General features: G+C 37.4%; 1 protein-coding gene across 2 annotated transcripts in view; it reads left to right on the top strand.

Annotated features, from left to right (window-relative positions):
* Positions 1–16084, top strand: part of Pex1 (peroxisomal biogenesis factor 1) — a 51009-nt gene that overhangs the window by 2484 nt on the left and 32441 nt on the right. Inside the window, exons 2-8 of one of the 2 annotated variants that reach the window (XM_004646244.2) lie at positions 2947–3090; positions 5627–5710; positions 6436–6550; positions 6649–7403; positions 10813–10932; positions 15237–15360; positions 15566–15672. In XM_004646244.2, the coding sequence (XP_004646301.1) occupies positions 2947–3090; positions 5627–5710; positions 6436–6550; positions 6649–7403; positions 10813–10932; positions 15237–15360; positions 15566–15672 (1449 nt within the window). The remainder of the gene's footprint in view (positions 1–2946; positions 3091–5626; positions 5711–6435; positions 6551–6648; positions 7404–10812; positions 10933–15236; positions 15361–15565; positions 15673–16084) is intronic. The other variant, XM_023706518.1, reaches the window with a different exon arrangement.

A 16084-nucleotide genomic window follows, 5' to 3' on the forward strand; every position in this document is an offset into this window, starting at 1 on the left:
TTATCTGATTGTGCTCATGTCAAAGATTTTTGTCAGTTGAACTGTTTGGTAAAAATTGTCAGAAGAAGTACACAACTGGGACTGGTGAGATAGTTCAGCAGACTAAACTGCCTGCTTAGGCAAGTGCAGGGAGTGCAGTTTGATCCCCAGCACCATGGCCACAGAGTCCCGGTATAGTGGCATGGGCCTGTAATCCCAGCGCTGGGGAAGCTGAAAACAGGAGGATCATGGGTCAGAACTGCATAGTAAGACCCTGTAACAACCAAATACATTTTTAAAAAAAAGAAAGAAAAAGTACACATCTAAAATTTAAAAACACTAATTTCAAGTACATAATTTGGCCTCAGAAGTATTCCAGAGTTCTTTAAACTTGGCCCAACTTAGAGAATCATAGGTTAGTAAAATTTGGTGTAAATGAATGCATATGATGACCTAATATTTTAAGTTGAATGAATTAAAATTGACAAATTTCCCTTTTCACTTGAATCTAATAATTACTAAAGCTTTCTGAGATAGTCTGGATGTTAACCATCATTATTTTTATTAAAAATGTTCACGATGCAGTTTTAAGTGGAAGGAAAGGAGGTTAAATTTTCTGTTAATGTACAATTATGCAAAAATTTAACTTGTGCATAAAGAAAAAGATTAGGAAATGCAAGGTCCTGAGTTTGATGCCCAATACAAAAAAGAGAAAAAGATTGGGAAGAAATAGACCATTGTTCACACAGTTGTCATTTATGGAGAGAACATCAATAATTCATTTTTTTCCTTCCACCTTCATTATTTTCCAAGTTTTCATGAGTAATTTTTTAATCTTAAAAATTTCAGTCATTGGACACATATATACATGTTTTGTATGATTGCTCTTATGAAAATAAATTTTATACATTGCTTTTTATTTATTTTAATTTATTTTATTATTTTTTTTATTTTGTTTGTGTGTGTGGCCAGCTCAGCCCACCAGGGGGCAGGGCTGGCTGGCATGTGGTGCTGGGGGATTGAACCGAGGTGCTTTAGACCACTGAGCCATCTCACCAGCCCCTATACATTGCTTTTTAAACTTATAAATGTTTCCATAGTTCTGCGGCTTTTAAAGTTATTTAAGAAGCTGATAATTAATCTTTCTGGAAGGGTGCACAAGAAACTATTAATAGTAATCGTACTTATCTCTGGGAATGGTGACCTACCTTTATATTTTGGCTATTTGTGTTTTTTTTGTATTTTTGAAATGAGTATTTATTATTCTGATCAGTCAATCAATATCAGGGATTACATATTTTATCTAATGTGTTATAATTCTAAAACTTGCTTATTTTAAAGCATCATATATTTTTACAGTAGTACCTGTAAATGCTATATTCCAAAACCTCCCTGGGGGACCAGGGAGCTAGCTCAGTGGCTTAAGCACCTGCCTGGCAAGTGCAAGTTCCTGAGTTTGGTCCCTGGTACCAAAAACAAACAAGCAACAACAAACCTCCTGGTTTCCTCAAATGAAGGGCAGTACTGACCCATGTATGTACTGTCTTTTCCTTTTTACACACATACACAAATTTGATGGCTTTTCCGCCTCAGCTGAGCACTTATGCACTGTGACTGTAGCTTTTACAGCTTGAGACATGACAGCAAAACTAATGCTTCTTTTTCCTTCACAGTTTCACAGACAGAAAATTCATTCTTACGGTAGGGCTTAGCGATTTCAGCATATGGTTGCTTTTTTTTTCCCCCCTTTCCTTACTAAGTTGAGAATTTCCCTTTGCACTTGGAGGAAGCACTTCACAGCTTCTTTTTGGCAGATCCAAATTGCCAGCACGACTATTTTTGTGGTGTGAGTCATTATTAAGTAAAAGCAGAGTTACTTAAATGCAAACACTGTGCTGCTGTGATAGTGGTCTGGTAACTGGGACACTTGGAGCGCGAGTAATGGACAGGTCGTAGGCACAGCACAGGTGCACTAGGTGAGGGAAGAGTCTTTGCCCACTACAGCAGGTGAAGACAACAAGGTTTTCTCATGCTCAATCAAGATTTTCTCTGTACTCAGAGAACAGTACAGCTTAAAACTTGCAAATTGTTTATTTCTGGAACTTTCTGTTAAATATTTTGGGACCACAGTGGATTATGCATAACTGAAACTGCAGAAAGCAAAACTGCAGAGGAGACTCCTATACTTACTGAGTCTTGGTTTACTAAAATAGTAAAATTTAACTAATTCAGTAATTTCCCTATGGAACTTTTTTTTTTTTTTGGCTCCGAATGCCTTCAGGCAAGTTTGGCTGGCTTGAGTTGTGGGGATCTAACCACAGCAACCTGAGCCTGACTGCTCTGTTGAAGCAGCCACTTAAAGAACTAAGCTAAGGGGCAGGCCCCCAATAATTTCCTTACGGATACACATTTAAGACAGTCCTAAGTGTTCACTGTTACAGAAAATACTACAGATATGTCTTCCAGTATCTTATTTTTCTCTTTTGAATCATTAATTTAGAGTATTCAAATAGATATGTATGGCTTAAAGACTAAATTAGTTTGGTTACCTATCACCATTTGGGAGGATTTGGGGTTTTTTTTGTGGTACTAGGGATCAACCCAGGCCCCAGCTTAAGCTAGGCAAATACTCCCCTACTGAGCTACATCTCTAGTCCCTTACTGTCATTTTGAGTTCTGAAATGCTTAAATCAGTTTATTGTGTCGTGCGAATATAAGGGTGTTTGAAATGATCATGACTAAGTGTTATACAAGTGTTAGATAACTAAAACTTTCTGAGCCGAAGTTTTAAAATTTGAAACATTTCAGATTTTGGATTTTGGATTAAGGATGCTCGATGCAAATATTCCCAACTATCTGTAGGACCAGTTTTGTATATGTGGATTGCAATGATAGTTTATATGAATCGATGAAGAACATCTAAAAACTTTAAAAATCTTTTCCTCCTCCCATTCCTTTTATAAATAGAATCAAGCTATAGAAGTCACCTGGGGTCTCCAGCCTGTATTCTTGAGCTGGGTGGAAGGCAGGCATTTTAATGACCAAGGTGAAAATGTGGCTGAAATTAACAGACAAGTTGGTCAGAAACTTGGACTTTCAAATGGGGGACAGGTAAGCACTAAATATGATGACAGTGACTTTCTTCTGATGTCGCATAATATAGTAATGGAAATAAAAGCTCAGATTTTTAAAGGAATTGAGATGGCACCCAACTTACATACTATTATAACCAGTCTGGGATATTCAAATTGACTATGAACTTTGTTACTAGGTCAGTATTTTGCATTCTATTTACTTTTTCACTTTCCTGTTTCTCTGATTTTGGTTTTTATGAAATCATTTTTTTCCTTTATTACTAGGTTTTACTTACTATTACTGAACTTAATTTCATTTGTTTCTCACATAATTTTTAATTTCCTATAACCTTACTTAATTAAAAATATCTTTCTTGGGGGCCAGGGAGATGGCTCAGTAGAATAAGCACTTCCCTGGCAAGTGCAAGGGCCTGACTTCAATCCCCAGTTCTGCCCAAAAAAAAAAAAAATCTTTCTCTGTATGGTCATCTCTCAATATCTGTGGGAGCTTGGTTCCGAGATCCCCATGGAATCTACAGTCTGTAGCAGTTTGTGTCCCTTATATAAAATGGTATTAAGGATGCTCAATTTGGATTAAGGATGGTAGAGCATTTGCATGTATATAAATAGTTACATTGTTTAGGGAATAATGACAACCAAAAACACTGTGCATATTCAGGACAGACACAGTTATTTTCCCAAGTGTATTTTATCCACAGTTGATTGAATCTGTAGAGATACAGGAATGACTGTTTACAAACAATATGGGTTGAATACTCCCTGTAAATATTGATCCTCTATTGTAACAGTGTCACTAAAACACTGTCTCCAAAGAATCATTAAGGGGAACAGAAATGGTTGGCCTCGCCCAGGAGCCCTCAGATTCTCATTGAGCAGGAGCAGCTCTGTGCTACCTCAGAGTCCTTTATATGCAGGTTTGCTATCCTTACTTGAAATGTGTAGAGCCAGAAGCATTTTAGATTTTGGAGATTTTTAGATTTAAGAATATTTACTTTGGCTATACTGGTTGAGCATCCTTAATCCAAAATTTGAAATACTCAACAACTTAAAACTTATACTCAAAGTTTCAGATTTCAGAACATTTTAACTTCAGATTTTTTAATTACTCAACCTGCAGACATGGAATGAGATACTTAAAAATCAAATCATCAGGACTGTGGGACTTGTACTCCTACAGGTTTGGTGGGGGAGATACATTGCTCTGTTACCAGTTTCTCACAGCAGTACATCTGGGTACGCATCTTTTCGACTTGTTCTAGATACAGACTTTACATGTGTGTAGGTAGTGAGAATGGGCCATTCCTGAGAAATCTATAAGCCTCCTTTTGTCTTGCTTACCTAGATTTTTGCTAGAATCTTATATTTGCTTAGAACCACACAGCAGTACAGTTTAGCTTGCTTTGAGTCTGTGGCCACTCCCTGTAGGCCACATCAGCTTCTTACTGATTTTGATGTCTTAATTTGTACCCTAAACAATCTTACTTCCATTTGCTTTTAAGTGACTTTTCCCTGATTGCCTAAAGTTACTTTAATAGGATGGAAAGTAAGCTTGCTGCAGTCCTTCACTTTTTCATAGGCAGGAACTGCTTTGTGCTTCCTTCTGATCATGTTCTTTTGAAGTAGAGGATAAGGCAGATACTGAGAGCAAATTCACAGAAGTAGAGAGGTAAGGGCTGCTTACCTAAATGGCTAACACCAGTGGCCTTTTATCGCCTTAAGCTTCAGAAATGTCTGTTGAAAAGAAGAGAGAATAAGATGGAGCACTCCAGCTATTGGGATATACTAGCATTTCATGTGTCTGCAGAACAGAGTGAGGCTGTATCTGCTTCATTTAGCTGTATGAAGGATATGCTATAAAAAATGGTCTCTGTTCTTTATGTCAATATATTTTTCACTTACAACATTTTTTTTTAACAGCAACATGGCTTGAAGTTAGTTATAAAGCTAATAATTGTAAAAGTTCTAAAAATAGAATATAAACTCAAGAGATGATTTGATAGCTCTCATTTTTCTTACATATTAAAGTTTATATTTCATTTTAAAATGATTATCTTTAGAGCCAGCCAGATTGCTCAGCAGACTGAAGCACCTGCTTAGGCAGAGTGCAGCAGCTGGGGTTCAGTCCCCAGTGTGCCGTGCCAGCTGTGCCCCCAGGGCTCTCTGAGGCGGCGATTGAGACTGGACCTGATGATGTGCACCTGCAATCCCAGCGCTTGGGAGGCTGAAAATAGGAGTATCACTACAAGTCCAATCTACGTAGTGACACCCTGTAGACCCTTTCCTAAATACATAAAAATAAATAAAATAAAATGATTGTTTTTATTTTTGAAATGCACCTGCTAGGATATGTGTTTTCTGTATTCTATAATAGGTTGTGCAGCAGTTTTTTCCAAATTGCTGAACATGTCTAGGCCTAGCTAATCATGAGCACTTAATATTTGTTGAATGAAAGACCATCAGCACACAAACACATTGCTTACCTAAAGAGAGAACTTTGTATTTTTCTAGGGATACAGAATAATCTTTTGAAAGTAGCTTTAATTTTTTTCCAGGTATTTCTCAAGCCGTGTTCCCATGTGGTATCTTGTCACGAAGTTGAAGTGGAACCCCTCTCAGCAGATGATTGGGAAATACTGGTAAAGAAATATAAGAACCATCTCAGTTTAAGGTTAAATCACATCAAAATGCTACTGTCTTTGGATTGCCCTGAATTTCATTGTATCATCTGGGTTGGTTTGAATTGTAAGAATGGGCAGAGATCTAATGTATAACATGAAGACTATACTTTTAAAAACTGTATTGCATCAGGCTCATGCTAGATGAGTTTTGTTTTGTTTTGTTTTGCTGAACCAGGGATTGAACTCAGGCCCTTGCGCTTGCCAGGGAAGTAAATGAGCTTTTTTTGCCACAAAATTTTTTGAAAATTGGGTGACTGAGAGCTGGGTGAATATGTTAATTTGTTTTTTTACTATCTCTATATATCCCACATCATGGTGTGTACCTTGAACATGTGCAATATTTTATTTATTTTTATGTATTTAGGACAGAGTCCACAGGGTCTCACTGCACAGATAGGACTCGTAGTGATCCTCCTGTTTTCAGCCTCCCAAGTGCTGGAATGTGTATGCCGCCATGCCCAGTCTCAATCACCATCTCCGCATGCCCTGTCGGGGTGGGGGGGCGGCACAGCACGCAGGGGATCAAAGCCCTGTCCCTGTGTCTGCCTAAGCAAGCATTTTAAGTCTGCAGAGCTATCTAGTTAGCCCCATAATATTTATTAAAATGAAAAATCAATTGTGATTTCCTTACTAGCCATAGAAAGGACAAAATATAAAGTAAGTTGATCTTTTCTTTGTTCTAGGAGCTGCATGCCTCTTCTCTTGAACAGCATCTTCTAGATCAAATTCGAATAGTTTTTCCAAAAGCTGTTTTTCCTGTTTGGGTAGATCAACAAACTTACATATTTATCCAGATTGGTAGGTGCTGTTATATTAATGACTCTCGTACTCTACACTATCACACTGAGTCCCCAGTAGAAGTGACCTTTCACTCACAAGCTCTGTTTTCTACACAGTTGCACTCATGCCAGCTGTTACATATGGAAGGCTAGAAGCTGATACCAGACTCCTTATTCAGCCAAAGACACGCCAAGCCAAAGCAGAGACATTTACAAAGGCAGATGCATATAGAAGATCTCATAGTTATGAGGAAGACCAGAAAGGAATGACAAAAGGATTTCAAACCAAACAACTGCAGTCAAATACTGTAGCCATCACTGGGTCTAATAAAGCAGACTCAGATAACTTATCCTTGATACCAAGCTTATGGACTACAATCGGAAGCATTTTTTCTTTTGGATCTGAGAAGAAACAAGAGACTTCCTGGGGTTCAGCTGAAATCAATGCTTTCAAAAATATGCAGTCAGAGGTTGTTCCTCTGGACAATATTTTCAGAGTGTGCAAATCTCAGCCTCCTAGTGTACATAGCACACCAGCAACTTCTGTGTTTCATAGACACTGTGCTGTTCATGTATTTCCATGGGACCAGGAATATTTTGATGTGGAGCCCAGCTTTACTGTGACCTATGGAAATCTAGTTAAGCTGCTTTCTCCAAAACAACAGCAAACTAAAACAAAGCAGAAGGTCCTGTCACCAGAAAAAGAAAAGCCGATATCAGAACCACTAGATCAAAAACAGGTTAACTCAGATCATAGTCAAGAAACTGAAAAGCCCTGTGTGCTAAAGATAGTCTGGAATGGACTGGAGGAATTGAAGAATACCATGAAATACACCAAAAATATGGAAGCCCTCCATCTTGGGAAAGTTTGGGTCAGTGTGAGTTTTGTAATTTGGGGGAGACTTAGGCTGCTTATCCTTCCCCTAATTTTGAAATAGAATAATATTTTGCATGTAAATTGAAAACCATTAAGAAATACAGTGTTTTGGGGCTGGGGAGATGGCTTAGTAGAATAAGCATTTGCCTGGCAAGTGCAAGGGCCTGAGTTCAATCCCTGGTTCCACAAAAAAAAAAAAAAAAAGAAGAAGAAGAAATACAGTGTTTTAAGTTGCAAAGGGGAAGACATTTCTCCTTGCACTATGAAGTTCTTCTTTTGGTGAATATTGTATGTTTATCAAAGCAAAAAACTTATATGTATAGACCCAGAAAGGTCAAAGTTACTTGTCTGAGGTTGCATAGCTAGTTAGGAGTAGAACTAGGGTTCCTATTCAGGCAGATTGACTCTAGGAATTATGCTCAGTTTGAAGTAGCCTATAGAGCCTTGCATCTTTTTTCTTCTTCTTCTTCTTCCTCCTCCTCCTCTTCCTCTTTCTCCTCTTTCTCCTCTTCCTCCTCCTCTTTTTCTTCTCCTCTTCCTCCCTTTTCTCTTCCTCCTTCTCCTTCTCCTCCTTTTCCTTTTCCTTCTCCTTCTCCTTCTCCTTCTCCTCCTTGCTACAGGTCTCACTATGCAGCTCAGACTTGTAGCAATCCTCCTTTTTTCAGCCTCCACAGTGCTGGAGTTAGAGGCGTGTGCCACTAGGCCCAAACTTGGTCATCTGCTCAGTGCCCCTGGGGGCAGGGCCAGTGCAGCATGAGGGACCAGAGATCAAACCCCGGTCCCTACGCTTGCCAAAGCAGGCATAGTCTGCTGAGCTATCTCGCCAGTCCTGAGCCTTGCATCTTTAATACCTGCAAAAGGTTTGTTCCCAAAATTTTGAGAACATAGGAAGCATTTTTATGTACTGAGGAAAGATACCTAGGAGCAGGGAAGAACCTTTTGTTTCCTATGATGGTGCCTGGATTGGAACGTATCCTGAAACTGCTTACCCTGCTGGTAGCTGCTGTTTTAACTTGTGTATAGCAGGGAGAGGAAATTTATAGGGCATGAGTCCCTACCCCTTTATTTGAATCTAATTTTGAACCACTCTAAACTGAGACTTCATAATGATGAGAGGAACCTATTGGATGGGGGAAAAAACAAAAGGAAAGTTATCACCTTTGTAGAGTTCACTTATTATAATTTTACCTGCAGCATTTATGCAAGTAATTAAAAAATTTAATCCCTCTGAATTCTTTTGTTTTTTAAAGCCCCCATTGTTTCTGTTAGTTTTAAATCATCAGTTTATGAGATTCTACTGCATTTCTAAATTCAAATTGTCTTAACACTGACGTGATTCTGATTTAACAGTTTCTGCCACTAGACAAAAATATGCTTTTCCTCTCTTGAAATCGTGGTGGCACACGCCTGTAATCCCAGCACTCAGGAGGCTGAGGCAGGAGGATCGTTGCAAGTTCAAGACCAGCCTGGGCTACAAAGTTAGCTCAAGGCCAGCCTGAACTAGATAGCGACACCCTCCCTCAAAAAGATAAAATGACTGAAAAAAAGAAATCTTGTGGTGAGAATGAATGAAAAAGTGCTGGTGGTGAAGACCTGAGGTCAAGAGAGCAGTCGGGAGTCTGCACTTCCTGCTTTGCTTTAATGGTTGAAGGGTGACAGGCAGTGAGAAGCAGCATTCGCTGCCCTCAGCAGGCTTCACTCCAGAGACTGAAATTGCTCACTTGTGAGTAGAACTAACGATGTTGACTTAAACCTTTATCTTACACTGTGGAGTGTATAATTTTTTGTTTTGATTGGTTTTGTAATAGAAATCTTAATTTTTAAATTCATTCTCTTTTTAAAAATTATTTTAGAAACTGGAACAGGAAATTGTACATATTTCTAGGATGCCATTGATATTTTGATGAGTGTATATACATTCTGTAATGTTTAAAATTGATTAATCTTTAAGTCAGCATATACACCATAAGAGTTTTATGCCCTTGTCCACTGTGAATGCCGGTACTTGCTCTTTAGAAATTGATGTATACAGTAAAGCAAGACTAAGGTCTTTTTGTTATTGTTGTTGTTTAGATTTGTTTTGTTCTGTTTTTTGGGATAGGATTTTGCTATGTAGTTCAGGCTGACCTCTGAGCCCAGTGTAGTCTATGCAGGCCTTGAACTCAGCAATCCTCCTGCCTCAGCCTCCTAAGTGCTGGGATTACAGGTGTGTACCACCATACCTGGCAAGATTAAAGTCTTCTTTATGTCTTTCAGTGCTTTCCAGGCTTTGGGGGATGAGGACGTTTTAACATCTTTGTTGAGATAAAATTTAAAGTGTGCAGTTGGTTGTTTTTTGTAATAGTTGTGCAAACATCATCACAATCCAAATTTAGGATATATTAATCAGTGGGGGTAAGAAATTTTATCCTTTGCCTTTTAGATTAAATTTCTGCTTGGATTTAGTTGTGCGAATTGGCGGATTGTCTGTGAGTGGCTTTGACCACTCCAGTGTTGTCATGAGTTCTCAACTTTCATACATGAAAGCAGCTAAAAGATTGCAAGTAAAATTTAATGAAATGTAATTATGCCATGGTTTAAGATATGGGGGTAGAGTCAAATATATCCATATGAAGCTCTAGTTCTGAACATATGTAAAGAAATAAAAGGAAATATAGAGAGAAGAATTGAAGTATGTGTGGTATAACAATTCCTGAACTGCCGTCAAATTAGAATCTTGCCGTAGAGTGAAACTCATGTTGAAGTGCTGCCCTCAAGGTAATGGTATTAGGAGGCAAGACTTCAGGAGGCGGTTAGACTGTGAGCATGAATCCTGCAGGGATGGAATTAGCTCCCTCATGAAAGAGACCCTTCTATAAAAGAGGCTATTGGGCCGGCAAGATAGCTCAGTGGTCTGAAGCGCCTGCTTAGGCAAACTTAGGCAAGTGTGTGGGGACCACTGTATTATTCCCGGCACCACATGCCATGCCTGTTCCACCCCCAGGGTGGGCTGAGCTGGCCACAAAAAGAAAAAGAAAAAGAAAAAGAAAGAAAGAGAAAAGAAAAGAAAAGAAAAGAAAAGAAAAGAAAAAGCTTATTTATCCTTTCTACTATGTGAAAACACAGCAAGAAGGGCATCCTCATAGGAAGGACTCTGCAGAGAACCCTAATAGACACAAGATCTGTCAGGGCTCCAAGCTTAGACTCCTCAGTCTTCAGAACTCTGAGAAAGACCCTGCTGTTGTGTATAAGCTGCAGAGTTTATGGTATTTTGCTATAGCAGGCCAATCACCCTAGGAAAACTTAGCTCCTATAATTTCATCTCAATGTAGAGGCTGATAACAATATTTGTGCTGCAAGATATGTTTTAATCAAGCTTTGAACATAACTACATCCTTGAATTTTTGTTTTGTTTTTAATTTCAGATTCCAGATGACCTGAGAAAGAGACTAAATATAGAAATGCATGCAGTAGTCAGAATAACTCCAGTGGAAATTACCCCTAAAATTGCAAGATCTCTAAAATTACAACCTAGAGAGAACTTAGTGAGTGCAAATATTTATTATATCAAAATTCTCTAACATATGTAGTAAAATTTCTACTTGCTAAGTAGCAGTGTACTTTTTGTTAGTAAGGACAAAGAAGTCTTTTGTTGCTTTAAAAATATGTAACGTAAGCGTCATTTGTATCACTTTTAAGTGTACAGTCTAGTGGTATTGAGTATACATGATGTTGTACGCCCACCACCGCTTCCAAACTTCCATCACAGAAAGCTGCACTCATGTAGCAGTGAAGCAACATTATGTCTAAGAGTTTACTTATGCTAGATGCCACATATAAGTAAAATCAGAATGTTTGTATTGTTTAACCTAAGTCACTTCCTTTGTCTTTTGAAGATTCATCTCTGTGCATTATCAGAGCTTCATTCCTTTTTATGACTGGATAATGTTACTATCTATATATACATACTTATTTATTCACTCACCTGGTGGTGGACATGGGTTATTTCTCCCTTTTTGGCTGTTATGAATAATGCTGCAGTGAGTAATGATGTTTAAGTATCTGCTTGAGTTCCTATCTTTAGGTTTTTGGGATCTATAACTAGGAGTGAAATTTCTCGATCATGTGACAATTCCATATTTAATTTTTTGAAAAGTTAATAAACAATATGCATATGATATATATTGTGATATATATGGATATTTATCCAGGATAAATATGGATGGTTTTGTCTTTTAAAAGCTTGCTATTTTCTGTAGTACCCATGAAATTTAAAAAATTATTGCCGTGTTGCTTTTTGTTTTTGTTGTTAAGCTGCAAATTTCAGTTTAGTAAACTTTAGATTAAAGTAAAGTTACAGGCCCAGGAGATGGCTTAGTGGAACAAGTGCTTCCCTGGCTAGTGCAAGGGCCTGAGTTCAATCCCCAGTTTCAGAAAAAAAAATCAATAAATAAAAAATAAAGTTACAGGAAAAAATGAAATTTTCATGTATGAAACATGAGGGCCAGGAATATAGCTCAGTAGCATAAGCATGTATCTGGCAAGCACAAGGTCCCAAGTTTGATCCCCAGTACTGAAAAAAAAGAAAAAAAGAAAGAGAAATTTGTTTTTGTTTTTTTAAAAGGCTACCTTTCTTTCTTTATTTGTGTGTGTGTGTGTGTGTGTGTGTGTGGCCATCTCAGCCCACCAGGGGGCGCGGCTGGCTGGCATGTGGTGCTGGGGGATTGAACCGCGGTCCCAGTGCTTTGCTAAGCTTGTTCTAAGTAGGTGCTTTAGACCACTGAGCCATCTCACCAGCCCTAAGAAAGAGAAATTTGAATTAAGCAAGAAATGAAACCTAAGACAAATCAGTTTTCAAAGTACCTAATCAGCTAAATTAGTATTTGGAAAAGTCTTATGTGACCAGTTAAATTATGTACTCTGGGAGTTTAGTAGCATGCAGTGTACTGCATAGGAGGTAACTAAAAGTGAAGAGGGGGTAGACATCTAGAAATAGAGAAGGTGAGGAGGGAGTGGGAAAGGGCGAGAGTGGTAGTCGGATTGAAATTGATATGTTAAATACATGTAACAACTTCCCCAAATAAACCCCATTATCCCATAATAACATGTACTAATAAATAACATGTAGTAATTTTTAAAGAGTTGGCTAAAAGTGGGTTGGTCCCCTAATAAATTCTGCATTGTGTGTTGCTGTTTTACAAAAGAAAGGAGATACTTTTTATTGCTCCCAGTAAAACATCATCTGGTGGCAAGTGGCTTAGAAAAATGGATGCCATCAAGAACAAATTGATATACTTAGACAAGTGAAAAAAATGTTTTCTTGGTGTTCATACTAAAAGTATTTCTAAGACAACAATTTCCTTCTTGGTTGAAGAAGGCTTGTTTTAATAACATAGTAAGGGGCCGGGGAGATGGCTCAGTGGAATAAGCACTTCCCTAGCAAGTGCAAGGGTCTGATTTCAATCCCCAGTTCCGCCAAAAAAAAAAAAAAAAAAAAAAAAAAACCATAGTAGAAAATGAGTATTAACAGGCAGTGCGTTTTAACAAACTAATGTTGTTTTCCTATATTGTAGCCCAGCAGAGTGCTACACTACCCCCACCCCTCACCATGCCCTCCATTGTAAAGGAGAGTAAAACCAGCACCTTTGCACTGAGCTACTTCCCTAGCCTGTTTTTCATTTTGAGACAGAGTCTCACTGAGTCCCTGAGTTGTCCAGGTTGGGCGTGAACTTGGGATCCTCCTACCTCTGCCTCCCAGAGTACTGGGACTATAGGTGTGACCTCCACACCTGGTATCTCTTAGTTTTCTGTTCTGTCAATTCTTTGGAAAGTCGTATGGTAGGAAACGAAATATTTAAGTTAATTTGAAAGTATTTTGTATGTACCAGTTCTCAAATAATTGTAAAACATGAAAATTATTATTGAATTATATGTTTAAGAAACTCCAAACATGATTGAATCTTTTTCTGATAATTCAGATAAAACTTGTGAAATTTTAGGATTATGATGGTTGTTATGTTATAGGTAAACCAATTTTATAGAACTTTTCCAGTTGTTGAAATACCAGGTAGTTTATATTATTTAATTTGGGAAGCAGAAAACAAATGGGATAAATGCTATTTCACAACAGTATATAACTGAGCATTTAACTTTTTAAAACTATTTAGGGGGTGCTGGTGAGATGGCTCAGTGGTCTAAAGCACCTACTTAGAACAAGCTAAGCCAAGCAAAACACAGGGACCACGGTTCAATCCCCCAGCACCACATGCCAGCCAGCCCCACCCCCTGGTGGGCTGAGCTGGCCACACACACACACACACACACACACACACACACACAAACACACACACATACACACACTAAAATAAATAAATAAATAAATACAAAAAAAAACTATTTAGGTAAAAGTTTTTAACTTTTTTAGCTATTGAGCTTGGTATATATTAAGTGCTAGGTCCTTTATTTAAGAAAATAATGGTCATTAGAACTTTGTCTCAAAGATGTCATAGTACCACAAGAATGATTTCCTATCATGGGTTACATATTTCAATGGAAACTTTTGACTTTTTTTTCGGAACGGAGGATTGAACTCAGGCCCTTGCACTTGCCAGGCAAGCTCTTATTCTACTGAACCATCTCCCTGGCCTGAAACTTTGACTTTTGACAGGTCTCTGGTTAGGGGTTACAGTAAATCCCTTGGGATACAAAGCTGTCTCATTCTAAATCATTCTGAAGGAACTATGAGTTGCTTTGTATTCCACAAATTCTTGATTTTAAGATGCTCTCAGCTTCATTTTGCTACTTTTAAGTGTTTAATTACATTGCCCAATAATATTCTAAGAAATAACTATTTCTGTGAATTTTAAGAATGAGGAAATTACACCATTTCTTAATTACCTACTTTTAGTAGTGGTCTTGTTCGGAACTGAGCTTTGTCAGCAGATTTAAGCTTGCCTCTGGATGAAATAGACCAGTTTGAGCAATGGTAGGGTGGAGACTTATTTGGGAGAAGGGGGAGTATTAATCATCTTTTCTATATAAAGTTTTGTTATTCTCATACCTTATTTGAAATAGGTTACAAAGACTTAATTTAAAAGCTTTAAATTAGCAGGATTTTTAAAGAATGTTATATCTTTGAACAGTATATTGACACTCTACCTATTGAATACAGCTGCTGGTCAGCTTGAAAGGGAGACAAAGAAAAGAAGAAGAAAGAACAGTGGCTTAAACGTATCAGGACTTTCTCTCATGTACAGGGAGTCTGAAGGGCTCTGAGGCAGTTAAACAATGTTACCAAGGATCTAAGCTACACCAGTCTCTTTCTTCTGCTATCCTTAAGTCTGTGATTTTCCTTCTCTCAGATGCAAATATGTGTTGTACTAATAAGCATCTCATCTGCATTCCAGGAAGCAAAAGGAAAAGCACAAGGCAAGAACCTCTCCTTAGTTTCTTTACTTTGATAAAGAAGAGCACTCTTCCTGTCTGTTTTATTGGCCACACTGAGACACACACACACACACACACACACAAACAGCTCCAAAATGGCTACTGAGGATTGCTTTCCTGTGTTCCTGCTAGAGGGAAGCAAGGGGGAATGGGGTTGGAATGCAGTGCTTACTGAGTGAAGCAAATTGTAATATTTGTATTGCTAATCACAGAAAAAAAGAGCATTGAAAACTTTCCCAATTACATGTCGCGCTATATTATACTCATAGTACTAATGTCAAATCCCAAATCTGTTTATAGAGTATGAACATCTTATATTGGTTTATATTCGTAAAGTGTACATTTTATCAGATAAAGATGTTAATGTTGTCAGATATTAATTACTATTCTTTTTCTCTGGCAGCCTAAAGATACAAGTGAAGAACACATAAAAACAGCCTTCTGTTTGTGGCTACAGCAGTCTGCTACCACTGTGCTTCCTTTGTTAATATCAGAAGAAGAATTTATTAAGTTGGAGATTAAAGATGGTAAATTTGTTATTTATTTTTCCCACTGAGATAATTGTAGCATTTTAAATTGTTTTTCCAACCTATATCACATGTGAAACATAATCATTGAACATGTTTTACATATTGAAGAATGCCTTTATTTTAAATGTTTAATAGTTAAAATCTTATTTTTTTTCAGCTCAGTGTCAGCCCTAATTCTCCATTTATTACTTTCTTTTTATAGAATTGAAAGAGTTTTCTCTGCATGTAGTCCACTGGGAAAAAGAAAAACATAAAGAAAAAAATATTTTTCTGTTGAGTAGCAATCTGCTGCAGAAGACCACACTCCAAGTAATCACACACTATTAAATTTGACTAATAAAATAATATTTGTCACATGTGATTGATAGTAAAGTATAATAATGTCATTCAAAGAACTTACATCATGAAAAATAGAAACTCATATGGTAATAAGGAATAACTTGATTTAAAATATTTTATTCTATAATCATTTTACCTATATGTTATTGATTTATTCTAAATTTAAAAATCTATGTCTTAGCACAATGAATTTTTAAGAATAAGATTGATTGTGTAAAGGGCAAATGAATCAGTTCAAATTTTATTTTTGAAGCAAATGAAAACAGTTTTAGGGATTTGATTTTGAAAATTTATATTTTTATGTGCAATTTTGTTACTCTGACAATTTAATTCTCAATTCTTCACCAGTATTTTCTTCCATAGTATTGAGTGTTCTTTTTAG

Source organism: Octodon degus, unplaced genomic scaffold (assembly GCF_000260255.1).
Source record: "Octodon degus isolate 3935 unplaced genomic scaffold, OctDeg1.0 scaffold00262, whole genome shotgun sequence".
Taxonomy (NCBI): domain Eukaryota; kingdom Metazoa; phylum Chordata; class Mammalia; order Rodentia; family Octodontidae; genus Octodon; species Octodon degus.